This window comes from Festucalex cinctus, chromosome 19 (genome assembly GCF_051991245.1).
Source record: "Festucalex cinctus isolate MCC-2025b chromosome 19, RoL_Fcin_1.0, whole genome shotgun sequence".
In the NCBI taxonomy this organism is placed as follows: domain Eukaryota; kingdom Metazoa; phylum Chordata; class Actinopteri; order Syngnathiformes; family Syngnathidae; genus Festucalex; species Festucalex cinctus.
In genome coordinates this window covers 7,437,871-7,460,070 of record NC_135429.1, presented here as the reverse complement: position 1 = coordinate 7,460,070, position 22,200 = coordinate 7,437,871, and the positions used below count along the sequence as shown (strand labels likewise).

General features: G+C 39.6%; 5 protein-coding genes across 8 annotated transcripts; all 5 read left to right on the top strand.

Moving 5' to 3' along the window:
- The first annotated feature begins 520 nt into the window (after positions 1-520).
- On the top strand, positions 521-2,809 carry LOC144008068 (coagulation factor XI-like). 2 transcript variants are annotated; one of them, XM_077508120.1, is made up of 9 exons: positions 521-677; positions 756-912; positions 981-1,090; positions 1,193-1,355; positions 1,485-1,603; positions 1,677-1,809; positions 1,875-1,981; positions 2,412-2,565; positions 2,627-2,809. In XM_077508120.1, the coding sequence occupies exons 1-9, from the start codon at positions 617-619 to the stop codon at positions 2,757-2,759; spliced, it is 1,137 nt and encodes a 378-aa protein (XP_077364246.1). In that variant the 5' UTR covers positions 521-616; the 3' UTR covers positions 2,760-2,809. The 2 variants fall into 2 exon arrangements, with proteins under 2 accessions (XP_077364246.1, XP_077364247.1); XM_077508121.1 differs by having other exon boundaries at positions 2,611-2,809.
- A 1,120-nt stretch (positions 2,810-3,929) lies between these two features.
- LOC144008065 (coagulation factor XI-like) lies at positions 3,930-6,183 on the top strand. 2 transcript variants are annotated; one of them, XM_077508118.1, is made up of 9 exons: positions 3,930-4,056; positions 4,138-4,294; positions 4,363-4,472; positions 4,575-4,737; positions 4,867-4,985; positions 5,054-5,186; positions 5,252-5,358; positions 5,786-5,939; positions 6,001-6,183. In XM_077508118.1, the coding sequence occupies exons 1-9, from the start codon at positions 3,996-3,998 to the stop codon at positions 6,131-6,133; spliced, it is 1,137 nt and encodes a 378-aa protein (XP_077364244.1). In that variant the 5' UTR covers positions 3,930-3,995; the 3' UTR covers positions 6,134-6,183. The 2 variants fall into 2 exon arrangements, with proteins under 2 accessions (XP_077364244.1, XP_077364245.1); XM_077508119.1 differs by having other exon boundaries at positions 5,985-6,183.
- Positions 6,184-7,345: 1,162 nt separating this feature from the next.
- LOC144008070 (coagulation factor XI-like) lies at positions 7,346-9,567 on the top strand. 2 transcript variants are annotated; one of them, XM_077508123.1, is made up of 9 exons: positions 7,346-7,434; positions 7,513-7,669; positions 7,738-7,847; positions 7,951-8,113; positions 8,243-8,361; positions 8,435-8,567; positions 8,633-8,739; positions 9,170-9,323; positions 9,385-9,567. In XM_077508123.1, the coding sequence occupies exons 1-9, from the start codon at positions 7,374-7,376 to the stop codon at positions 9,515-9,517; spliced, it is 1,137 nt and encodes a 378-aa protein (XP_077364249.1). In that variant the 5' UTR covers positions 7,346-7,373; the 3' UTR covers positions 9,518-9,567. The 2 variants fall into 2 exon arrangements, with proteins under 2 accessions (XP_077364249.1, XP_077364250.1); XM_077508124.1 differs by having other exon boundaries at positions 9,369-9,567.
- Positions 9,568-10,667: 1,100 nt separating this feature from the next.
- On the top strand, positions 10,668-12,685 carry LOC144007441 (coagulation factor XI-like). Its single transcript, XM_077507111.1, has 9 exons — positions 10,668-10,806; positions 10,888-11,044; positions 11,113-11,222; positions 11,315-11,477; positions 11,603-11,721; positions 11,794-11,926; positions 11,992-12,098; positions 12,286-12,439; positions 12,503-12,685. Exons 1-9 carry the CDS (start codon positions 10,746-10,748, stop codon positions 12,633-12,635), a joined length of 1,137 nt encoding a protein of 378 aa, XP_077363237.1. The 5' UTR covers positions 10,668-10,745; the 3' UTR covers positions 12,636-12,685.
- Positions 12,686-14,886: 2,201 nt separating this feature from the next.
- On the top strand, positions 14,887-19,414 carry LOC144008017 (plasma kallikrein-like). Its single transcript, XM_077508051.1, has 9 exons — positions 14,887-15,487; positions 15,555-15,711; positions 15,847-15,956; positions 16,034-16,196; positions 16,804-16,922; positions 16,984-17,116; positions 17,191-17,297; positions 18,992-19,151; positions 19,219-19,414. The coding sequence occupies exons 1-9, from the start codon at positions 15,427-15,429 to the stop codon at positions 19,319-19,321; spliced, it is 1,113 nt and encodes a 370-aa protein (XP_077364177.1). The 5' UTR covers positions 14,887-15,426; the 3' UTR covers positions 19,322-19,414.
- Positions 19,415-22,200: the final 2,786 nt, after the last annotated feature.

Genomic DNA, 22,200 nt, shown 5'->3' with positions numbered 1-22,200 from the left:
ATACACAAAGGAGGAAAAAAACATTTTGATTTTAGACATTACACAATTCAGTAGGGCATTCTTTCAACTACCCAAATATTTTTTTTGTGCTTTGGTATCTTTTACTAATTTCAGAGATTTCAAATATGAACTGAATTCACTTTTAAAAAAAACAACAAATTTGGGAGCTGACTTGCAACTTCAAATACACTCTTTCTCGGCACATGAACATTACACACTCCATTTCCAATCTGGTGCACAGGCGCCACCGAGTGGGCACTTATGCCATTGCACTGAGCATTCGTATACTTTTCTTCCTCTCACCTCCTGACTGATTCATTTTCTGTCATTTCAAAGGAAGAGCGAAAACATGTTGATTGCGCAATTCTTGCTGCTTGGACAAGACAGCGCACGAGTGGAGGAAAAACTGTTTCCCAGTCTGCAAACGTGCAACCACAGGAGCCAATCAATCAATTAGCAGCAAATTGCAAACTGACCCCAGCCAAGCAGCAGTAAATGGATGGATGTGTTAGCCAATCACAGGACAGGTCAAGTCCAATCAGAACAGAGGTTGCCAGGTATAAATGAAGAAACCGCGCAGCAGTTAGTTAGTTGCATTGTGCACTCACCTGAGAACATGGCGGCCCTTTTCATCTTAATAGGTGTACTCTCTGTTAGCAGTTGCGCACTGAGCAAAGGTGAAATTGTTCCTTTGGTGTATTCATTCTGATGTGGGTTGTTGTGTATAACTACATTTTCTCTTCTTATTTGTGTAGCGTGTCGAAAAGATTTGCTGGAGAACGTTGACTTTCCGGGATCGGATATCACGAATATGTTCTCTCCCGATGTGCATCACTGTCAGCATTTGTGCACACAGCATCCATCTTGTCTCTTCTTTTCATTTTTGCGTGCTGACTGGACTGCTGATAAAAGGTGGGGATGCAAAATTTAACAACTATTTTGAAGAGTTAGTCTAATTATTTCCCGGTCCTCTTAAACAGGAACTACCATTGCTACCTTAAGACCACGCCCTCCGGACAGCCCAAAATTCAGACTCATGTTTTTGGTATCACGTCCGGATATTCTCTCAAACCTTGTGACCCAAACCCAGGTTTGCCCCACAGACATTTTATACAGTGTTTAATTTGAAAGTATGCTCACACTTTTTTTTTCTCTTTTTTTTTCTCCCCAACTGTCTTTTTCTGTCTCCAAGAACCTTGTCTGCCACACGTGTATCGCAATGTGGACTTTTGGGGGGCCGATTATCGGTCTTTGTTCACAGCCAACTACGAGGAGTGTCAGCGAGTGTGCACGGAAGACCCCTATTGCCAGTTTTTTACGTTTATCACTGGAGTCTCCACATCTGTGGGCTTCAGGTAAATTAACTCACTCGTTTGGTTAAACCAAAGACGGGTTTAATTTGTTTGACCAAGTGCAAGAAAGTATCATAAATAACAAATAGTACTTAATATTGTGATCAAACCAAAGATGCTCTTTTGTTTTAGGTACAAATGCCACCTGAAATTCACCTGGCCTTTACCAAGGACCTTGAAGGTGGTGAGGAATTCCCGCGTGGTGACTGGCTTCTCGCACAACGTCCAATTTAGCCGGCCCTCGAACACGGGTAAAAAAAAAAAGGCAAGGGAATGCTATGTGCAAAATTGCATATTCTTAACTGATTGCCGTTGTTGTTCTAGCATGTTCCCCAAAACTTTTTCCGAGCACCAACTTCACAGAAAGGCCCTTCGAGTCACAATCTGCCGCAACGCCCGAGTATTGTTTGGCGTTGTGCGCCGCTCACCCACGATGCTCCTACTTCTCTTTTGACAGGTAGTAGAATGATGGTTTAGTCCCACTTGCTGTTTATTATGAAAATAATTATTCTTTCTGTGCAGTCTTTCCCTCACCTGTCACCTGAAAAACGATCTCAATCACATAGATATGCGTGCTCAAAGAGGCGTCACATCTGGGATTGCAACGCACTTCTGTCAACAGGATAGCAGTAAGTGGTTGTAGAAAGTGGAGGTTAGCGGCTAGCAATAGCATCCAGTCTGCCTTTGAAAGGTGTGAGCTTCCTCTGACAATCGGTATCATTTTGTGTATAATGAATTTTTATGTATCCCATTTCCCTAACAAATTTATTATAATTGCATTTATTTTTTTTCCTCAACATATACAAACTCCAAGAAAATTGCCAGGCACAATTTGTTGTGAGTAATCACTCAACAGAATAAAATGCTTCTGCCCCCCCCCCCTTAGATATTTGAGTATTGCCTCACTTGCCCATAATGGCAAAATGCCTTATTTTTAATTTAAAGTAATTCAACTTTATTAGCACTGCTTAGTCGTTAAAAAACAAAAACGTTTGCTTTGCTCAATTATGTTAAAATGTGATTATTTGCCTGTTTCTTGGTCATCTTCTGTGCCAACAGATTGGGCCAAGAAGGCTCTAGATGGGATAGATTTCTATGGATCAGACATTCGCTTTGAGTTGACGGACGATGCAGAAACGTGCCAGAGAAAGTGTTCGAATGATCATAACTGCCAGTTCTACACTTACATCAAAGGGGCTGATGCCGGTCACAGGTACAGTATTAGACTCTCTGCTGTCTATGACATTGATGCATGCAGAAGTTCTTCTCAACAGGCGCCGCTGCTATCTCAAGCGAGTCATCACCTTGCCAGCTCCTCCCAGAGTTAACAAAGTGGCCAATCTGATTTCTGGCTTCGCCAAGAGGAACTGCTTGAGGAACGACCTGACTGTGTTGCATGTACATTAATTTCTGGAGCAAATGGGGAAAAAATAAATGAAATGTGTTGAAAATTTAAACTGATATCTGTGGTATGGGTGATAACTGTTTGACAAATTGTTAAAATGTTTTGGACTTCGAAAATTCCTTTGCAAAACATAAGTTAAGCTTTTAATTCAACACTTTTTGTTTTTCCACTACTTTATAAGCAGCTGTGTTCTATTAACTCTTTGACTGGCAAAAAAAGTTTAATGACGAGTAAAAATTCATCAGGTTGAAAACGTTTTAAGACAAAACTGACATTAAGCAAGGCAAGTTCATTTGTATAGCACATTTCATGTACAAAAGCATTACACAAAAGAAAAATATTCAGGCATTGCAAAAATCACAATGAGATCATAAGCATCAGAATAGATCCAAGATAGCAAGCAAATGATTAAAACGAGAAGAAAAGAGACATGGCAGCAGTAAAGATATTTTTTGCATGTATGAAATCAACATAGAGATTGCCAAAAGGAACATGTATGGATCCAGTGCAAATATGATTTAATATCACAAAAGGATCAATCAACAATAGAATTACAAAAGCTTCAAAAATAAGGAATCTGAAAATAAAAGTATAAAAACAAAAATACAAAAACAGACCAAAACAAAAAAAGGTGAAAATTAAATACACAAATGAGGAAAAAACATTTTGATTTTAGACATTACACAATTCAGTAGGGCATTCTTTCAATTACCCAAATATTTTTTTTTTTGTGCTTTGGTATCTTTTACTAATTTGAGAGATTTCAAATATGAACTGAATTCACTTTAAAAAAAAAAAAAAAAAATTGGGAGCTAACTTGCAACTTAAGAACATTACACGCTCCATTTCCAATCTGGTGCACAGGCGCCACCTAGTGGGCACTTATGCCATTGCACTGAGCATTCGTATACTTTTCTTCCTCTCACCTCCTGACTGATTCATTTTCTGTCATTTCAAAGGAAGAGCGAAAACATGTTGATTGCGCAATTCTTGCTGCTTGGACAAGACAGCGCACGAGTGGAGGAAAAACTGTTTCCCAGTCTGCAAACGTGCAACCACAGGAGCCAATCAATCAATTAGCAGCAAATTGCAAACTGACCCCAGCCAAGCAGCAGTAAGTGGATGGATGTGTTAGCCAATCACAGGACAGGTCAAGTCCAATCAGAACAGAGGTTGCCAGGTATAAATGAAGAAACCGCACAACAGTCAGTTAGTTGCATTGTGCACTCACTGAGAACATGGCGGCCCTTTTCATCTTAATAGGTGTACTCTCTGTTAGCAGTTGCGCACTGAGCAAAGGTGAAACCGGTCTTTTGGTGTTTTCATTTTCATGTGTTTTATTGTGTATTGATATGTTTTCTTCCTGTATTATTTGTGTAGAATGTCAACAAGATTTGCTGGAGAACGTTGACTTTCCGGGATCGGATATCACGACTATGTTCTCTCCCGATGTGCATCACTGTCAGCATTTGTGCACACAGCATCCATCTTGTCTCTTCTTTTCATTTTTGCGTGCTGACTGGACTGCTGATAAAAGGTGGGGATGCAGAATTTAACAACTATTTTGAAGAGTTAGTCTAATTATTTCCCGGTCCTCTTAAACAGGAACTACCATTGCTACCTTAAGACCACGCCCTCCGGACAGCCCAAAATTCAGACTCATGTTTTTGGTATCACGTCCGGATATTCTCTCAAACCTTGTGACCCAAACCCAGGTTTGCCCCACAAACATTTTATACAGTGTTTAATTTGAAAGTATGCTCACACTTTTTTTTTCTCTTTTTTTTTCTCCCCAACTGTCTTTTTCTGTCTCCAAGAACCTTGTCTGCCACACGTGTATCGCAATGTGGACTTTTGGGGGGCCGATTATCGGTCTTTGTTCACAGCCAACTACGAGGAGTGTCAGCGAGTGTGCACGGAAGACCCCTATTGCCAGTTTTTTACGTTTATCACTGGAGTCTCCACATCTGTGGGCTTCAGGTAAATTAACTCACTCGTTTGGTTAAACCAAAGACGGGTTTAATTTGTTTGACCAAGTGCAAGAAAGTATCATAAATAACAAATAGTACTTAATATTGTGATCAAACCAAAGATGCTCTTTTGTTTTAGGTACAAATGCCACCTGAAATTCACCTGGCCTTTACCAAGGACCTTGAAGGTGGTGAGGAATTCCCGCGTGGTGACTGGCTTCTCGCACAACGTCCAATTTAGCCGTCCCTCCAACACGGGTAAGAAAGGCAAGGTAATGCTATGTGCAAACTTGCATATTCTGAACTGATTGCCGTTGTTGTTCTAGCATGTTCCCCAAAACTTTTTCCGAGCACCAACTTCACAGAAAGGCCCTTCGAGTCACAATCTGCCGCAACGCCCGAGTATTGTTTGGCGTTGTGCGCCGCTCACCCACGATGCTCCTACTTCTCTTTTGACAGGTAGTCGAATGACGGTTTAGTCCCACTTGCTGTTTATTACAAAAATAATTATTCTTTCTGTGCAGTCTTTCCCTCACCTGTCACCTGAAAAACAATCCCAATCACATAGTGATGAGTGCTAAAAGAGGCGTCACATCTGGGATTGCAACGCACTTCTGTCAACAGGATAGCAGTAAGTGGTTGTAGAAAGTGGAGGTTAGCGGCTAGCAATAGCATCCAGTCTGCCTTTGAAAGGTGTGAGCTTCCTCTGACAATCGGTATCATTTTGTGTATAATGAATTTTTATGTATCCCATTTCCCTAACAAATTTATTATAATTGCATTTATTTTTTTCCTCAACATATACAAACTCCAAGAAAATTGCCAGGCACAATTTGTTGTGAGTAATCACTCAACAGAATAAAATGCTTCTGCCCCCCCCTTAGATATTTGAGTATTGCCTCACTTGCCCATAATGGCAAAATGCCTTATTTTTAATTTAAAGTAAACTCAACTTTATTAGCACTGCTTAGTCGTTAAAAAACAAAAACGTTTGCTTTGCTCAATTATGTTAAAATGTGATTATTTGCCTGTTTCTTGGTCATCTTCTGTGCCAACAGATTGGGCCAAGAAGGCTCTAGATGGGATAGATTTCTATGGATCAGACATTCGCTTTGAGTTGACGGACGATGCAGAAACGTGCCAGAGAAAGTGTTCGAATGATCATAACTGCCAGTTCTACACTTACATCAAAGGGGCTGATGCCGGTCACAGGTACAGTATTAGACTCTCTGCTGTCTATGACATTGATGCATGCAGAAGTTCTTCTCAACAGGCGCCGCTGCTATCTCAAGCGAGTCATCACCTTGCCAGCTCCTCCCAGAGTTAACAAAGTGGCCAATCTGATTTCTGGCTTCGCCAAGAGGAACTGCTTGAGGAACGACCTGACTGTGTTGCATGTACATTAATTTCTGGAGCAAATGGGGAAAAAATAAATGAAATGTGTTGAAAATTTAAACTGATATCTGTGGTATGGGTGATAACTGTTTGACAAATTGTTAAAATGTTTTGGACTTCCAAAATTCCTTTGCAAAACATAAGTTAAGCTTTTAATTCAACACTTTTTGTCTTGTTTTTCCCTTACTTTATAAGCAACTGTGTTCTATTAACTCTTTGACTGCAAAAAAAGTTTAATGACGAGTAAAAATTCATCAGGTTGAAAACGTTTTAAGACAAAACTGACATTAAGCAAGGCAAGTTCATTTGTATAGCACATTTCATGTACAAAAGCATTACACAAAAGAAAAATATTCAGGCATTGCAAAAATCACAATGAAATCAAGCATCAGAATAGATCCAAGATAGCAAGCAAATGATTAAAACGAGAAGAAAAGAGACATGGCAGCAGTAAAGATATTTTTTGCATGTATGAAATCAACATAGAGATTGCCAAAAGGAACATGTATGGATCCAGTGCAAATATGATTTAATATCACAAAAGGATAGATCAACAATAGAATTACAAAAGCATCAAAAATAAGGAATCTGAAAATAAAAGGAGTATAAAAACAAAAATACAAAAACAGACCAAAAAAAGGTGAAAATTAAATACACAAAGGAGGAAAAAAACATTTTGATTTTAAACATTACACAATTCAGTAGGGCATTCTTTCAACTACCCAAATTTTTTTTTTTTGTGCTATGGTATCTTTTACTAATTTCAGAGATTTCAAATATGAACTGAATTCACTTTAAAAAAAAAAAAAAAAAAAAATTGGGAGCTAACTTGCAACTTAAGAACATTACACGCTCCATTTCCAATCTGGTGCACAGGCGCCACCGAGTGGGCACTTATGCCATTGCACTGAGCATTCGTATACTTTTCTTCCTCTCACCTCCTGACTGATTCATTTTCTGTCATTTCAAAGGAAGAGCGAAAACATGTTGATTGCGCAATTCTTGCTGCTTGGACAAGACAGCGCACGAGTGGAGGAAAAACTGTTTCCCAGTCTGCAAACGTGCAACCACAGGAGCCAATCAATCAATTAGCAGCAAATTGCAAACTGACCCCAGCCAAGCAGCAGTAAGTGGATGGATGTGTTAGCCAATCACAGGACAGGGCAAGTCCAATCAGAACAGAGGTTGCCAGGTATAAATGAAGAAACCGCGCAGCAGTTAGTTAGTTGCATTGTGCACTCACCTGAGAACATGGCGGCCCTTTTCATCTTAATAGGTGTACTCTCTGTTAGCAGTTGCGCACTGAGCAAAGGTGAAATTGTTCCTTTGGTGTATTCATTCTGATGTGGGTTGTTGTGTATAACTACATTTTCTCTTCTTATTTGTGTAGCGTGTCGAAAAGATTTGCTGGAGAACGTTGACTTTCCGGGATCGGATATCACGAATATGTTCTCTCCCGATGTGCATCACTGTCAGCATTTGTGCACACAGCATCCATCTTGTCTCTTCTTTTCATTTTTGCGTGCTGACTGGACTGCTGATAAAAGGTGGGGATGCAAAATTTAACAACTATTTTGAAGAGTTAGTCTAATTATTTCCCGGTCCTCTTAAACAGGAACTACCATTGCTACCTTAAGACCACGCTCTCCGGACAGCCCAAAATTCAGACTCATGTTTTTGGTATCACGTCCGGATATTCTCTCAAACCTTGTGACCCAAACCCAGGTTTGCCCCACAGACATTTTATACAGTGTTTAATTTGAAAGTATGCTCACACTTTTTTTTTTCTCTTTTTTTTTCTCCCCAACTGTCTTTTTCTGTCTCCAAGAACCTTGTCTGCCTCACGTGTATCGCAATGTGGACTTTTGGGGGGCCGATTATCGGTCTTTGTTCACAGCCAACTACGAGGAGTGTCAGCGAGTGTGCACGGAAGACCCCTATTGCCAGTTTTTTACGTTTATCACTGGAGTCTCCACATCTGTGGGCTTCAGGTAAATTAACTCACTCGTTTGGTTAAACCAAAGACGGGTTTAATTTGTTTGACCAAGTGCAAGAAAGTATCATAAATAACAAATAGTACTTAATATTGTGATCAAACCAAAGATGCTCTTTTGTTTTAGGTACAAATGCCACCTGAAATTCACCTGGCCTTTACCAAGGACCTTGAAGGTGGTGAGGAATTCCCGCGTGGTGACTGGCTTCTCGCACAACGTCCAATTTAGCCGGCCCTCGAACACGGGTAAAAAAAAAAAGGCAAGGGAATGCTATGTGCAAAATTGCATATTCTTAACTGATTGCCGTTGTTGTTCTAGCATGTTCCCCAAAACTTTTTCCGAGCACCAACTTCACAGAAAGGCCCTTCGAGTCACAATCTGCCGCAACGCCCGAGTATTGTTTGGCGTTGTGCGCCGCTCACCCACGATGCTCCTACTTCTCTTTTGACAGGTAGTAGAATGATGGTTTAGTCCCACTTGCTGTTTATTACAAAAATAATTATTCTTTCTGTGCAGTCTTTCCCTCACCTGTCACCTGAAAAACAATCCCAATCACATAGTGATGAGTGCTAAAAGAGGCGTCACATCTGGGATTGCAACGCACTTCTGTCAACAGGATAGCAGTAAGTGGTTGTAGAAAGTGGAGGTTAGCGGCTAGCAATAGCATCCAGTCTGCCTTTGAAAGGTGTGAGCTTCCTCTGACAATCGGTATCATTTTGTGTATAATGAATTTTTATGTATCCCATTTCCCTAACAAATTTATTATAATTGCATTTATTTTTTTCCTCAACATATACAAACTCCAAGAAAATTGCCAGGCACAATTTGTTGTGAGTAATCACTCAACAGAATAAAATGCTTCTGCCCCCCCCCCCCTTAGATATTTGAGTATTGCCTCACTTGCCCATAATGGCAAAATGCCTTATTTTTAATTTAAAGTAATTCAACTTTATTAGCACTGCTTAGTCGTTAAAAAACAAAAACGTTTGCTTTGCTCAATTATGTTTAAAATGTGATTTTTGCCTGTTTCTTGGTCATCTTCTGTGCCAACAGATTGGGCCAAGAAGGCTCTCGATGGGATAGATTTCTATGGATCAGACATTCGCTTTGAGTTGACGGACGATGCAGAAACGTGCCAGAGAAAGTGTTCGAATGATCATAACTGCCAGTTCTACACTTACATCAAAGGGGCTGATGCCGGTCACAGGTACAGTATTAGACTCTCTGCTGTCTATGACATTGATGCATGCAGAAGTTCTTCTCAACAGGCGCCGCTGCTATCTCAAGCGAGTCATCACCTTGCCAGCTCCTCCCAGAGTTAACAAAGTGGCCAATCTGATTTCTGGCTTCGCCAAGAGGAACTGCTTGAGGAACGACCTGACTGTGTTGCATGTACATTAATTTCTGGAGCAAATGGGGAAAAAATAAATGAAATGTGTTGAAAATTTAAACTGATATCTGTGGTATGGGTGATAACTGTTTGACAAATTGTTAAAATGTTTTGGACTTCCAAAATTCCTTTGCAAAACATAAGTTAAGCTTTTAATTCAACACTTTGTTTTTCCACTACTTTATAAGCAGCTGTGTTCTATTAACTCTTTGACTGGCAAAAAAAGTTTAATGACGAGTAAAAATTCATCAGGTTGAAAACGTTTTAAGACAAAACTGACATTAAGCAAGGCAAGTTCATTTGTATAGCACATTTCATGTACAAAAGCATTACACAAAAGAAAAATATTCAGGCATTGCAAAAATCACAATGAGATCATAAGCATCAGAATAGATCCAAGATAGCAAGCAAATGATTAAAACGAGAAGAAAAGAGACATGGCAGCAGTAAAGATATTTTTTGCATGTATGAAATCAACATAGAGATTGCCAAAAGGAACATGTATGGATCCAGTGCAAATATGATTTAATATCACAAAAGGATCAATCAACAATAGAATTACAAAAGCATCAAAAATAAGGAATCTGAAAATAAAAGAAGTATAAAAACAAAAATACAAAAACAGACCAAAAAAAGGTGAAAATTAAATACACAAAGGAGGAAAAAAACATTTTGATTTTAGACATTACACAATTCAGTAGGGCATTCTTTCAATTACCCAAATTTTTTTTTGTGCTTTGGTATCTTTTACTAATTTGCGAGATTTCAAATATGAACTGAATTCACTTAAAAAAAAAAAAAAAAATTGGGAGCTAACTTGCAACTTAAGAACATTACACGCTCCATTTCCAATCTGGTGCACAGGCGCCACCGAGTGGGCACTTATGCCATTGCACTGAGCATTCGTATACTTTTCTTCCTCTCACCTCCTGACTGATTCATTTTCTGTCATTTCAAAGGAAGAGCGAAAACATGTTGATTGCGCAATTCTTGCTGCTTGGACAAGACAGCGCACGAGTGGAGGAAAAACTGTTTCCCAGTCTGCAAACGTGCAACCACAGGAGCCAATCAATCAATTAGCAGCAAATTGCAAACTGACCCCAGCCAAGCAGCAGTAAATGGATGGATGTGTTAGCCAATCACAGGACAGGTCAAGTCCAATCAGAACAGAGGTTGCCAGGTATAAATGAAGAAACCGCACAACAGTCAGTCAGTTGCATTGTGCACTCAGTTGGAAACATGGCGGCCCTTTTCATCTTAATAGGTGTACTCGCTGTTAGCAGTTGTGCACTGAGCAAAGGTGAAATGATTCATTTGGTGTTTTCATTCTGATGTGGGTTGTTGTGTATTGATGTGTTTTCTTCCTCTATTATTTGTGTAGAATGTCGAAAAGATTTGCTGGAGAACGTTGACTTTCCGGGATCGGATATCACGAATATGTTCTCTCCCGATGTGCATCACTGTCAGCATTTGTGCACACAGCATCCATCTTGTCGCTTCTTTTCATTTTTGCGTGCTGACTGGACTGCTGATAAAAGGTGGGGATGCAAAATTTAACAACTATTTTGAAGAGTTAGTCTAATTATTTCCCGGTCCTCTTAAACAGGAACTACTATTGCTACCTTAAGACCACGCCCTCCGGACAGCCCAAAATTCAGACTCATGTTTTTGGTATCACGTCCGGATATTCTCTCAAACCTTGTGACCCAAACCCAGGTTTGCCCCACAGACATTTTATACAGTGTTTAATTTGAAAGTATGCTCAAATTTTTTTTTTTTCTCCCCAACTGTCTTTTTCTGTCTCCAAGAACCTTGTCTGCCTCACGTGTATCGCAATGTGGACTTTTGGGGGGCCGATTATCGGTCTTTGTTCACAGCCAACTACGAGGAGTGTCAGCGAGTGTGCACGGAAGACCCCTATTGCCAGTTTTTTACGTTTATCACTGGAGTCTCCACATCTGTGGGCTTCAGGTAAATTAACTCACTCGTTTGGTTAAACCAAAGACGGGTTTAATTTGTTTGACCAAGTGCAAGAAAGTATCATAAATGGTACATAATATTGTGATCAAACCAAAGATGCCCTTTTTCTGTTTTAGGTACAAATGCCACCTGAAATTCACCTGGCCTTTACCAAGGACCTTGAAGGTGGTGAGGAATTTCCGCGTGGTGACTGGCTTCTCGCACAACGTTCAATTTAGCCGGCCCTCGAACACGGGTAAAAAAAAAAGGCAAGGGAATGCTATGTGCAAAATTGCACATTCTGAACTGATTGCCATTGTTGTTCTAGCATGTTCCCCAAAACTTTTTCCGAGCACCAACTTCACAGCAAAGCCCTTCGAGTCACAAGCTGCCGCGACGCCAGAGTATTGTTTGGCGTTGTGCGCCGCTCACCCACGATGCTCCTACTTCTCTTTTGACAGGTAGTCGAATGATGGTTTAGTCCCACTTACTGTTTATTATGAAAATAATTATTCTTTCTGTGCAGTCTTTCCCTCACCTGTCACCTGAAAAACGATCTCAATCACATAGATATGCGTGCTCAAAGAGGCGTCACATCTGGGATTGCAACGCACTTCTGTCAACAGGATAGCAGTAAGTTGTTGTAGAAAGTGGAGGTTAGCGGCTAGCAATAGCATCCAGTCTGGCAGAATTTGTTGTGAGCAAACACTCAACAGAATAAAATGCACTCGCACTGCTGAGTCATAAAGATGTTTGCTTTGCTCAATTATGTTAAAATGTGATTATTTGCCTGTTTCTTGGTCATCTTCTGTGCCAACAGATTGGGCCAAGAAGGCTCTAAAAGGGATAGATTTCTATGGATCAGACATTCGCTTTGAGCTGATGGATGATGCAGAAACGTGCCAGAGAACGTGTTCTAATGATCATAACTGCCAGTTCTACACTTACGTCACGGCCGACGACCCAGTTTACAAGTACGGTATTGGATTTTCGACAGTCTCTCTGACATTGATGCAGACACAAGTTCTTTCCGACAGGCGCCGCTGCTATCTCAAGCGAGTCATCACCTTGCCAGCTCCTCCCAGAGTTAACAAAGTGGCCAATCTGATTTCTGGCTTCGCCAAGAGGAACTGCTTGAGGAACGACCTGACTGTGTTGCATGTACATTAATTTCTGGAGAAAATGGGGAAAAAATAAATAAAATGTGTTGAAAATTTAAACTGTTTATCTGTTGTATGGATGATGAATGTTTAGACTTTGCATGTTTTGTGCTTCTGTGGGTTTTCACCCCCTGTACTTGATCACGGCGGTCAATGAGCAGATGGGGCGCATTTAGGCTGCTTGAGTTTTGACAGTTTAAGATATGTTTTGCACTTTCAGAATTCCTTTACAAAAGAAGTTAAGCTTTTAATTCAACACCCCCCCCCCCCCCCCCCCCCACTAAGCAACTGTTCTATTAACTCTTTGACTGCCAAAAGTTTAATGACGAGTAAAATCACGGTATATGCCGCCATAAACGTTAAAGAATAACTACACTTTTATATATATATATATTTTTTTTTTAAATCAATGGGCAGTTCTGCCTGGTCAATGGGTTGTGGAATCCAAAACATCCACAATGGCCAGCAGATGGCAGCATTGGATCATTCAATGGGCTGCCAGTGTGTGGGAATTGGGTGAGATCTGATGAAATGGAACATTTTAAAGGGTGGTGTGAATGATCAAAGCCTTTGTCACAAAACTAATTCGCAGAGCATCACTAAAAAAATATTCGTATCAAAGTCACTGTTGTGTAGCTGTATCTTCATAAAAAGCTTGCTTTCTTGTTTTAAATGACCTATTTTCAAAAGGTAATTACTAAACAGAATGAGTAAAAGCACACATTCTAAAAGATGAGTTAAAATGCTCAAAATCGGCTGTAAATTTTTTTTTTTTTTTTTTTTTTTTTTTTAACGTGGCAGTAAAAGAGTTAAAATACAGTTGCAATTTTATCTTTCAAAGTAGATGACAAATGAAAGACCTTAAGTTTGGGGACATGGTTAGAATATAAAAGCATGTTGGCAGCACCGACTGAACGCAATCTCCCTACGTTGTGAAAAAATGTATTTTATTGAAGATGCAGAATTGTTCATAGGTGTTCTTATCCAGTCCAGGTTGTGCATGACCTCACCATAAGCCAGCAGGATGGAGTTCATTGGCCCTCAACCTTAATGAGAAGATGGATATATTTATGTATTTTTGCATTACATATTTATGTAAACATCTAAACTTAATCAGGAATTATTTGGAGATTTCAGGCTGCTTTAACTCTGAAATGACCAACAACAGAAGGGAATGTAAAAATGTAAGAAAAACTTGGACACTTTGTTGGTTGTATTTGATTATTTGAATTGGTTCATCAGGTTGAAAACGTTTTAAGACAAAACTGACATTAAGCAAGGCAAGTTCATTTGCATAGCACATTTCATGTACAAAACTGCTAAATAAAAGCATTACACAAAAAAAATATTCTGGCATGACAAAAAATCACAATGAAATCATAAGCATCAGAATAGATCCAAGATAGCAAGCAAATGATTAAAACGAGAATAAAAGAGACATGACAACAGTGAAGATATTCTTTGCATGTATGAAATCAGCATAGAGATTGCCAAAAGGAACATGTATGGAACCATCAGTGCAAATATGATTTAATATCACAAAAGGATCGATCAACAATAGAATTACAAAAGTATCAAAAATAAGGAATCTGAAAATAAAAGAAGTATAAAAACAAAAATACAAAAACAGACCAAAAAAAGGTGAAAATTAAATACACAAAGGAGGAAAAAAAACATTTTGATCTTAGACATTACACAATTCAGTAGGGCATTCTTTCAACTACCCAAATATTTTTTTATGCTTTGGTATCCTTTACTAATTTAAGAGATTTCAAATATGAACTGAATTCACTTAAAACAACAACAAATTTGGGAGCTGACTTGCAACTTCAAATACACTCTTTCTCGGCACATGAACATTACACGCTCCATTTCCAATCTGGTGCACAGGCGCCACCTAGTGGGCACTTATGCCATTGCACTGAGCATTCGTATACTTTTCTTCCTCTCACCTCCTGACTGATTCATTTTCTGTCATTTCAAAGGAAGAGCGAATACATTGATTGCGCAATCCTTGCTGCTTGGACAAGACAGCGCACGAGTGGAGGAAAAACTGTTTCCCAGTCTGCAAACGTGCAACCCAGGAAGCAATCAATTAATTAGCAGCAAATTAGCTGCTGGGGCTGCTTCCTGCAAACTGACCACTGGCAAGCGGCAGTCAATGGATGGATGTTAACCAATCACAGGGCAGATCAAGTCCAACCAGCACAGAGGTTGCCAGGTATAAATGAGTCTTCACACCTGAGGGGCCTCAGGTAAATTAACTCACTTGCAGTTATTCCAAAGCACGATGCTCCTACTTCAGTTATGACAGGAGGTCAAAATGACTTTTTGTTATCCCCAATTACTGATTAGACTGTTCAATAATAATTCTACATTGAATTTTGGCATGCTTGTGTGGGTTTTCGTTCAAATGCTGAAGGTCATTTGGCTGTGCTCTTGTGGAAACGACCAGATAGAACTGGCAAGTAAGATTCTGGTTTTTCAATCATCTGTCAGCAGCTTACGTTGTGGGTTAATCTGTTACAATAACCTGCTAAGGTTATTTGGCTTGGAGCCGTGTTTAAAATGGAACGAAACTCTTGAAGAGTTGTGTGGAACGGGACTTTCTTTTTTTTTTTTTTTTTTTTTTTTTTTTTTTAAAAGGCCTAACTTTCCCTAACAAATGTAATTGATCTTTGAGTCGGCAAACATGCAACCTCGCAAGCCAATCACAGGACGGTTCAACGCCACCTAGCGCAGAACAGTTTGTGCATTTAAACGACACGGCAAAACAGGTGGTTGCACTTGCGGACTCCAACATGGAAGTGTTTTTCATCGTCTTAAGTGTCCTCTCTGTTAGCAGCCTCTCCTTGAGCCAAGGTAAAACCGCTCTTCATTTTCATGTGATTGGATGATATAAACTCGTTTTTTCCCCCCTCTTATCTAGAATGTCGCCGAGAATTGTTGGAGAATGTGGACTTTCCAGGAACGGACATCAAATTCGTGTACTCTCCTGATGTGCAGCACTGTCAATATCTGTGCACACAGCACCCATCTTGTCTCTTCTTTACGTTCTTGCGGGCTGATTGGACCAGAGATGACAGGTGGGAATACACATTTAAAAGGACGTTCTACTGTATGGAGAAATATAACCTGGGAAAAAAAAAAAACTTTCTGGTCAATTGTTGTTATCCTAACTTTTTGTGAGTAGTGTAATTATTTGCCGGACCTCTTTGCAGGACCTTCTACTGCTACCTGAAGTCGACGGCGTCTGGACGGCCCAAGGTCGAGAAAGGCTTACTTGGTGTCACCTCCGGATATTCACTCAAACCTTGCGGCCCGGACTCGCGTAATTCACACAATGAATTTTACATCAAATTTGTCTAATTTTATGCTAATATTTTCTTTTCCGTCTGTGTCTTCAAGAGCCTTGTTTGTCACGCATGTACCAGAATGTGGACTTTTTGGGGGCAGACTATCGTACCTTGTTCACAGCCGACTACGAAGAGTGTCAGAGAGTGTGCACCGAAGACCCCTATTGCCAGTTCTTTACGTTTGTCAATCATGTCTTCACACCTGAGAGGATCAGGTAAATTACCTTGCATGGTTAGACCAAAGCCCTGAATTTGTTTTTGATACAAATAGGGATGTCAGGCAATTAAAAATATTTAATCATAATTAATTGCATGACTCCAACAGTTAATAACAAATTTTATATCTGTTCTAAATATACAATGAAATATTTTTCTTAATTTTCATACTCAACATAAAAGTGGAAACTAATGTTAAACTTATCAAAATATGTCTGCATCTTTTAATCATTGACACAGTAATTTCATAATTCACAACATTGAGATTAAAAAATATTGTACAGTAAAAAAAAACGAGTATGATTTTGATTTGTGTTGAGGTTGCCACTAGATGGCATAATTGCATTTGTAAGACGTTGGGGACAGCTCAGTGCATTTTCCCTTTCATATTAAGAGCTATTTAATCTTTAACATGAAGTAACTTGTGAAATTCATCTTTTTTTTTTTTTTATTGTAAAATACACCTTCACCCCAGTCTCCACAAATATATAGAATATTATTAAATTTGCTGTGTTGCAACTGGAATTCCTACAGCACAGGCTTTACAAGTAAGGCGTGGTTATTAATCATGTGTTACAAAAATTATATAAATCTATCTTCTCTTAGGTATAAATGCCACCTGAAATTCAGCTGGCCTTTACCAAGGACCTTGAACGTGAACAGAAAGCCCGGCTTGGTTTCTGGCTTTTCGCACAGCGTCCAACTCAGTCAGCCCTCCGACACGGGTAAGAAAATCGAAGCTAATGCTGTTCACGTTCTTAACCGTATCACATTGCCGTGTTCTAGCATGTTCCTCGAAACTTTTTCCAAACACCAACTTCACGGGGAGCTCCTTTGAGACGCATCCCGCCGGCACGCCACAGTATTGTCTGGCGTTGTGCTCCGCTCATCCACGCTGTTCTTACTTCTCTTACCAGAGGTAGTCATATGACTAGCCTGTTATTCCCATTGACTGATTATACAATAAACACATGGTGTATTGTATCTGTGCAGTGATTCCCTCACCTGTCATCTGAAAAACAATCCCAATGAACTGGTGATGAGGGCCCAAGAAGGTGTCACATCTGGGATTGCAACACACTTTTGTCAACAAGATACCAGTGAGTGTTATTTATCACCTTTAAAACAAGTCAACAACTTTGCTTGTGGTTGTGCAAAACGATAGACTTTATATCTTTAAAAATATTGGAACCAATCAGATTAGAAGCTCAATACACAGAATGTAAACGTAAACGTTCTGATTGGTCCATACCTGCCGAGTGGGATTCCATTACATAAAGCAGAGAGAGGACAATGTACATGTCTGAAAATTCATTTTCATGTGAGACTTTTAACTCATTGACTGCCATTGACGGAAAAAGACGTCAAATAATGCATTTTTGCTGGGCTGGCAGTGAATGTTTTAAACACAATGTGCCAATATATTTTGTGATTATATTGCAGCATCCTTTTTTCCCTTTTTCTTTTTTTAAGGCAAATTTTGCTTAAAAATCCGTCAATTTTGGTTACATCTCATCTTAACTCATTGACTGCCATTGACGGAAAAAGACGTCAAATAATGCATTTTTGCTGGGCTGGCAGTGAATGTTTTAAACACAATGTGCCAATATATTTTGTGATTATATTGCAGCATCCTTTTTTCCCTTTTTCTTTTTTTAAGGCAAATTTTGCTTAAAAATCCGTCAATTTTGGTTACATCTCATCTTAACTCATTGACTGCCATTGACGGAAAAAGACGTCAAATAATGCATTTTTGCTGGGCTGGCAGTGAATGTTTTAAACACAATGTGCCAATATATTTTGTGATTATATTGCAGCATCCTTTTTTCCCTTTTTCTTTTTTTAAGGCAAATTTTGCTTAAAAATCCATCAATTTTGGTTACATCTCACCTTAACTCATTGACTGCCATTGACGGAAAAAGACGTCAAATAATGCATTTTTGCTGGGCTGGCAGTGAATGTTTTAAACACAATGTGCCAATATATTTTGTGATTATATTGCAGCATCCTTTTTTCCCTTTTTCTTTTTTTAAGGCAAATTTTGCTTAAAAATCCGTCAATTTTGGTTACATCTCATCTTAACTCATTGACTGCCATTGACGGAAAAAGACGTCAAATAATGCATTTTTGCTGGGCTGGCAGTGAATGTGTTAAACACAATGTGCCAATATATTTTGTGATTGTATTGCAGCATCCTTTTTTCCCTTTTTCTTTTTTTAAGGCAAATTTTGCTTAAAAATCCGTCAATTTTGGTTACATCTCATCTTAACTCATTGACTGCCATTGACGGAAAAAGACGTCAAATAATGCATTTTTGCTGGGCTGGCAGTGAATGTGTTAAAAATAAGGGGAAAAAAATGGGCGTTGTGAAGATTAGTTGGACAACCAACCCTGTCTATAAATAAAAATTTCTGGTGAGTATGATGAGCATGAGGCTTTTTTTTTTTTTTTTAATTGGCCATGTTATGAGAGAAATTGTTGTGACCCAGGAAATGTGTGTTTTGTTTTCTTTAACCGTGCTGGAATAAAGTGTAGTTATGCATCCACTAAGTAGGTGGCAGTAGTGCTTTCATTGTCAGAGAATGCACAAGAAAGTTTACCTTTTATTCAGAGGTGTACTTAGAGCAGTTTTATATTTATAGTCAGGGCGGAGAGCTGGTGTCGTACTGTGTATTTATTCTATTGTAGGCTTGCTCTGATCTATTATTTTAAAAATGGAATGAAAATGTGACAAATTAGTTCTTTATCTCAAATTCCGCAATGTCTTGGTCAACCTGTTGTTGCGCACCAACAGACTGGGCAAAGACGGCTCTTGAAGGGGTCGATTTCCAAGGTTCGGATATTCGCTTTGAGCTGCTGGATGGTGCAGAATCGTGCCAGAAGGCGTGTTCCATGGATCAGAATTGTCAGTTCTACACTTACGTCAATGAGGACTTCGTGGACTCGGCTTACTGGTACAGTATTATACGATAAATCCGACATTCGACAGTGATATATGCCCAAGTTTTTTTTTTCCGACAGGCGTCGCTGCTATCTCAAGCGCTTCATCACCATGCCAGCTCCTCCCAAAGTTAACAAACTGGCCAATGTGGTGTCTGGGTTCACCAGGAGGAACTGCATTTAACCTTCTTCTTGACTAATGTGTCACCTGCATCAAAATGATATTTTCTTGAGCAAATGGCTGGGAGACCCTATAAATAAATGTTTCAAAATTCAACTATTTACTTTTACTTTTGTTTGTGAGTTCTCACTCGTACTCGTTGAACAGGTCAATCAGCTGAGGTTGCGCAACTCAAACAACTGTTTTCACTTTGATTTTCAGGCTGTCAAATTGCAAGAAAAAGTCAAGTTTTTAATTCAACATACTAATCTAATTTTACCACTGGTGCTGCTTTTTCTAGATATTTTTCAGAGTTGGCAAGTATCAGTTTTAGGTCACATAATGGTGATATTTTATTTGAATTGGCTTGCCTAGTGTTTTCATTAATAGAACCCAAACCAAGGTTATAATTTTGCTTTGGGTCATGTCATTTTTAAAGGACTGTTCGGCAAGATGAGCTACTTTGACCCAAAAGCACACCAGTCGAGACAAATATTTTGATACTGAAATGCAGCAGCAGATTGATTTCCACCCGAGAATGTTTGTTTGCAGCTCTGTGTAACTTGCCCCAACTAATTAATTAATTAGTTAATTTAAAGTTCCTTTAACGCCGCTAATTTTTTTTAACGCGCAAATACTGGCCGCCCCTTACTTGTATTTTACTATTTTAAAAATGTGTTGAATTTCACAAGTTACGTCATGTTAAAGATTAAGTAGCTGTCACTGTCCTACAAATGCAATTATGCCATCTAGTGGCAGAAATGTGACCTCAACACAAATCACTATCACACTCGTTTTTTTGTTTTTTTTACAGTACAGTACATCTTTTTAAATTTAACAACTTTATGAATTATTATGAAATTACTATATCAATGACTAAAAGATGCAGCCATATTAGTTTAATAGTTTTTCCCCCCACTTTTATGAGTATGAAAACTTAGACAAAAAATTTTATTGTAGATTTAATTGTACATTTAGAACAGATATAAAATTTGCGATTAATCGCGAGTTAACTATTGCAGTAATGCGATTAATTACGATGAGTAATTTTAATCGCCTGTTCAAACGTACTTGCCAGTCAAAAATGTTTACTCCACATTGGCAGTTCCATACTGACTATTTACAAGAAAATGTTGTTCCTGTAGTGCAAAAGAAAAAAAGTTTGTTTTTTGTTTTTTACGCACGCACGCACACAGTGGAGAATGCAACTGCAAACAGTAAGCATGTGACTAAGTTTATTTTCACACAATAGCAAAAAAAATGTTCTCTATTTCAGATATTTGTTTGTTTGTTTGTTTTTAAACTCCCCTTGTGCCTTGCATTTTAAGTTGTTCTCACAGACACGCCCGACACACGCACACACAAATTATTGCCGCGTCTTCCCGGCTCCCCTCCCCCGTGGGAACCTCCGTGCAGTGTGACTGCGGTCGTGCTCTCTGGAAGCTGCGGTGGTGACTGATCTGGCTCCTCCAGTCAGAGCACTGCCAGTCCGACTGCGTATGCGTGTGCATTTGCGCGCACTCGCGTCCTCCACAAACATTCCGCCGCAATCCCATCCGTGCAACCGCCGGCCGACCTTGCACGAGAGCCGTGCCGCCACAGCGGTTCGGTCCTGACGCCAGCCCCCAAGACTCGCATAACACACACGCACACGCACGGCTCCGCATAAACAAAGCCCTCTGGAAGGCACACAATCACAGGGCAAGAGCCTGCCAGCACACTGGCTCGAGTAAACAAAGTGCACGTTGCAGAACACACACATTTTTGGACCGCAGACCACAGACATCGTATCCTGGAGCGGATCAAAGCATTCCCCGGCGAGCACACTGGTCCCTCTCATCCCCTCGCGACTGTTTTCATGAGGCACGACACAATTACGCTTGTCGGCTTGAGAGGCGACCCAAGCGTCATCCATCACTGTTCTCGCCGACCCCTGTGGGATTCACACTCTTCCTCTCATCTCGCCGTGGCTTTGTCATCTTCCCGCCCGCGCATGCTTCGCAAACGCAAGCAAGCCTTTGAGATCTTAGTCATTGTTTCCCCCCCTTGGCGTCTCTGCCTCATCCTCACTGTCTTGCCCATTGTTCAAGAGACAGCGGCGCAGGCGCACAGAGAAGATAGCACTCTGGTAGACCACAGGATTGGGGGAAAATAATGGCAATGGAGGAGATGCTTCAACGTCTTGGTATAAAATCGCTTCAACGTCTTGGTATATAGTCATTTGAACACATTGGTGAAGTTGTTCAAACGTCTTGGTATAAAATCGTTTGAATGTCTTTGTATAAAGTCGTTCGAACGCACTGGTAAAATTGTTCAAACGTATTGGTATGAAATCGTTCGAACGTTTTGGTAAAAACGCTTGAACGTCTTGGTAAAAAGTCTTTCAAAACGTCAGAGAATCATTGAATGCCGTTTTAGTTCGTCGCGATCAAAATTTGATTGATGGCCTCATTTGCTTTGATGTCCTTTGATGTCCTTTGATGACGTAGGATGAAAGGAACGATAAAAATGATCGATCGAGGTCAAGAGGTCACGATCAAAGGCCTGGTATGACGTAGGATGAAAGGGAACGATAAAAATGATCGATCGGGGGTCAAGACACACGACGATTCGATTCTTTTGACGATTCAATTTTTTTGACGATTCGATTCTTTTGACGATGCGATTTTTTTCGATGATTCACTTTTTCCGACGATTCGATTTTTTGACGATTCGATTTTTTTGATGATTCGATTTTTTGACGATTCGATTTCTTTGCCGATTTGATTTTTTTCTGACATTTCGATTGCATTTTTTTTTTTTTTTTTTTTTTTTGGGCGATTCTATTTTTTTTTTTTTGACGATTCGATTTTTTTGACGATTCGATTCTTCCAACGATTCGATTTTTTTATTTATTTATTTAT

Coding starts and splice junctions, on each gene's coding strand:
- LOC144008068 (XM_077508120.1), top strand. CDS start 617: ATGGCGGCCCTTTTCATCTTAATAGGTGTACTCTCTGTTAGCAGTTGC. Junction 913..980: donor GACTGGACTGCTGATAAAAG/GTGGGGATGCAA, acceptor CCTCTTAAACAG/GAACTACCATTGCTACCTTA. Junction 1,810..1,874: donor TCCTACTTCTCTTTTGACAG/GTAGTAGAATGA, acceptor CTTTCTGTGCAG/TCTTTCCCTCACCTGTCACC.
- LOC144008065 (XM_077508118.1), top strand. CDS start 3,996: ATGGCGGCCCTTTTCATCTTAATAGGTGTACTCTCTGTTAGCAGTTGC. Junction 4,295..4,362: donor GACTGGACTGCTGATAAAAG/GTGGGGATGCAG, acceptor CCTCTTAAACAG/GAACTACCATTGCTACCTTA. Junction 5,359..5,785: donor CTTCTGTCAACAGGATAGCA/GTAAGTGGTTGT, acceptor CTGTGCCAACAG/ATTGGGCCAAGAAGGCTCTA.
- LOC144008070 (XM_077508123.1), top strand. CDS start 7,374: ATGGCGGCCCTTTTCATCTTAATAGGTGTACTCTCTGTTAGCAGTTGC. Junction 7,435..7,512: donor CAGTTGCGCACTGAGCAAAG/GTGAAATTGTTC, acceptor TTATTTGTGTAG/CGTGTCGAAAAGATTTGCTG. Junction 8,740..9,169: donor CTTCTGTCAACAGGATAGCA/GTAAGTGGTTGT, acceptor CTGTGCCAACAG/ATTGGGCCAAGAAGGCTCTC.
- LOC144007441 (XM_077507111.1), top strand. CDS start 10,746: ATGGCGGCCCTTTTCATCTTAATAGGTGTACTCGCTGTTAGCAGTTGT. Junction 11,478..11,602: donor TCCACATCTGTGGGCTTCAG/GTAAATTAACTC, acceptor TTTCTGTTTTAG/GTACAAATGCCACCTGAAAT. Junction 11,722..11,793: donor TAGCCGGCCCTCGAACACGG/GTAAAAAAAAAA, acceptor TTGTTGTTCTAG/CATGTTCCCCAAAACTTTTT.
- LOC144008017 (XM_077508051.1), top strand. CDS start 15,427: ATGGAAGTGTTTTTCATCGTCTTAAGTGTCCTCTCTGTTAGCAGCCTC. Junction 15,712..15,846: donor GATTGGACCAGAGATGACAG/GTGGGAATACAC, acceptor ACCTCTTTGCAG/GACCTTCTACTGCTACCTGA. Junction 15,957..16,033: donor ACCTTGCGGCCCGGACTCGC/GTAATTCACACA, acceptor TGTGTCTTCAAG/AGCCTTGTTTGTCACGCATG.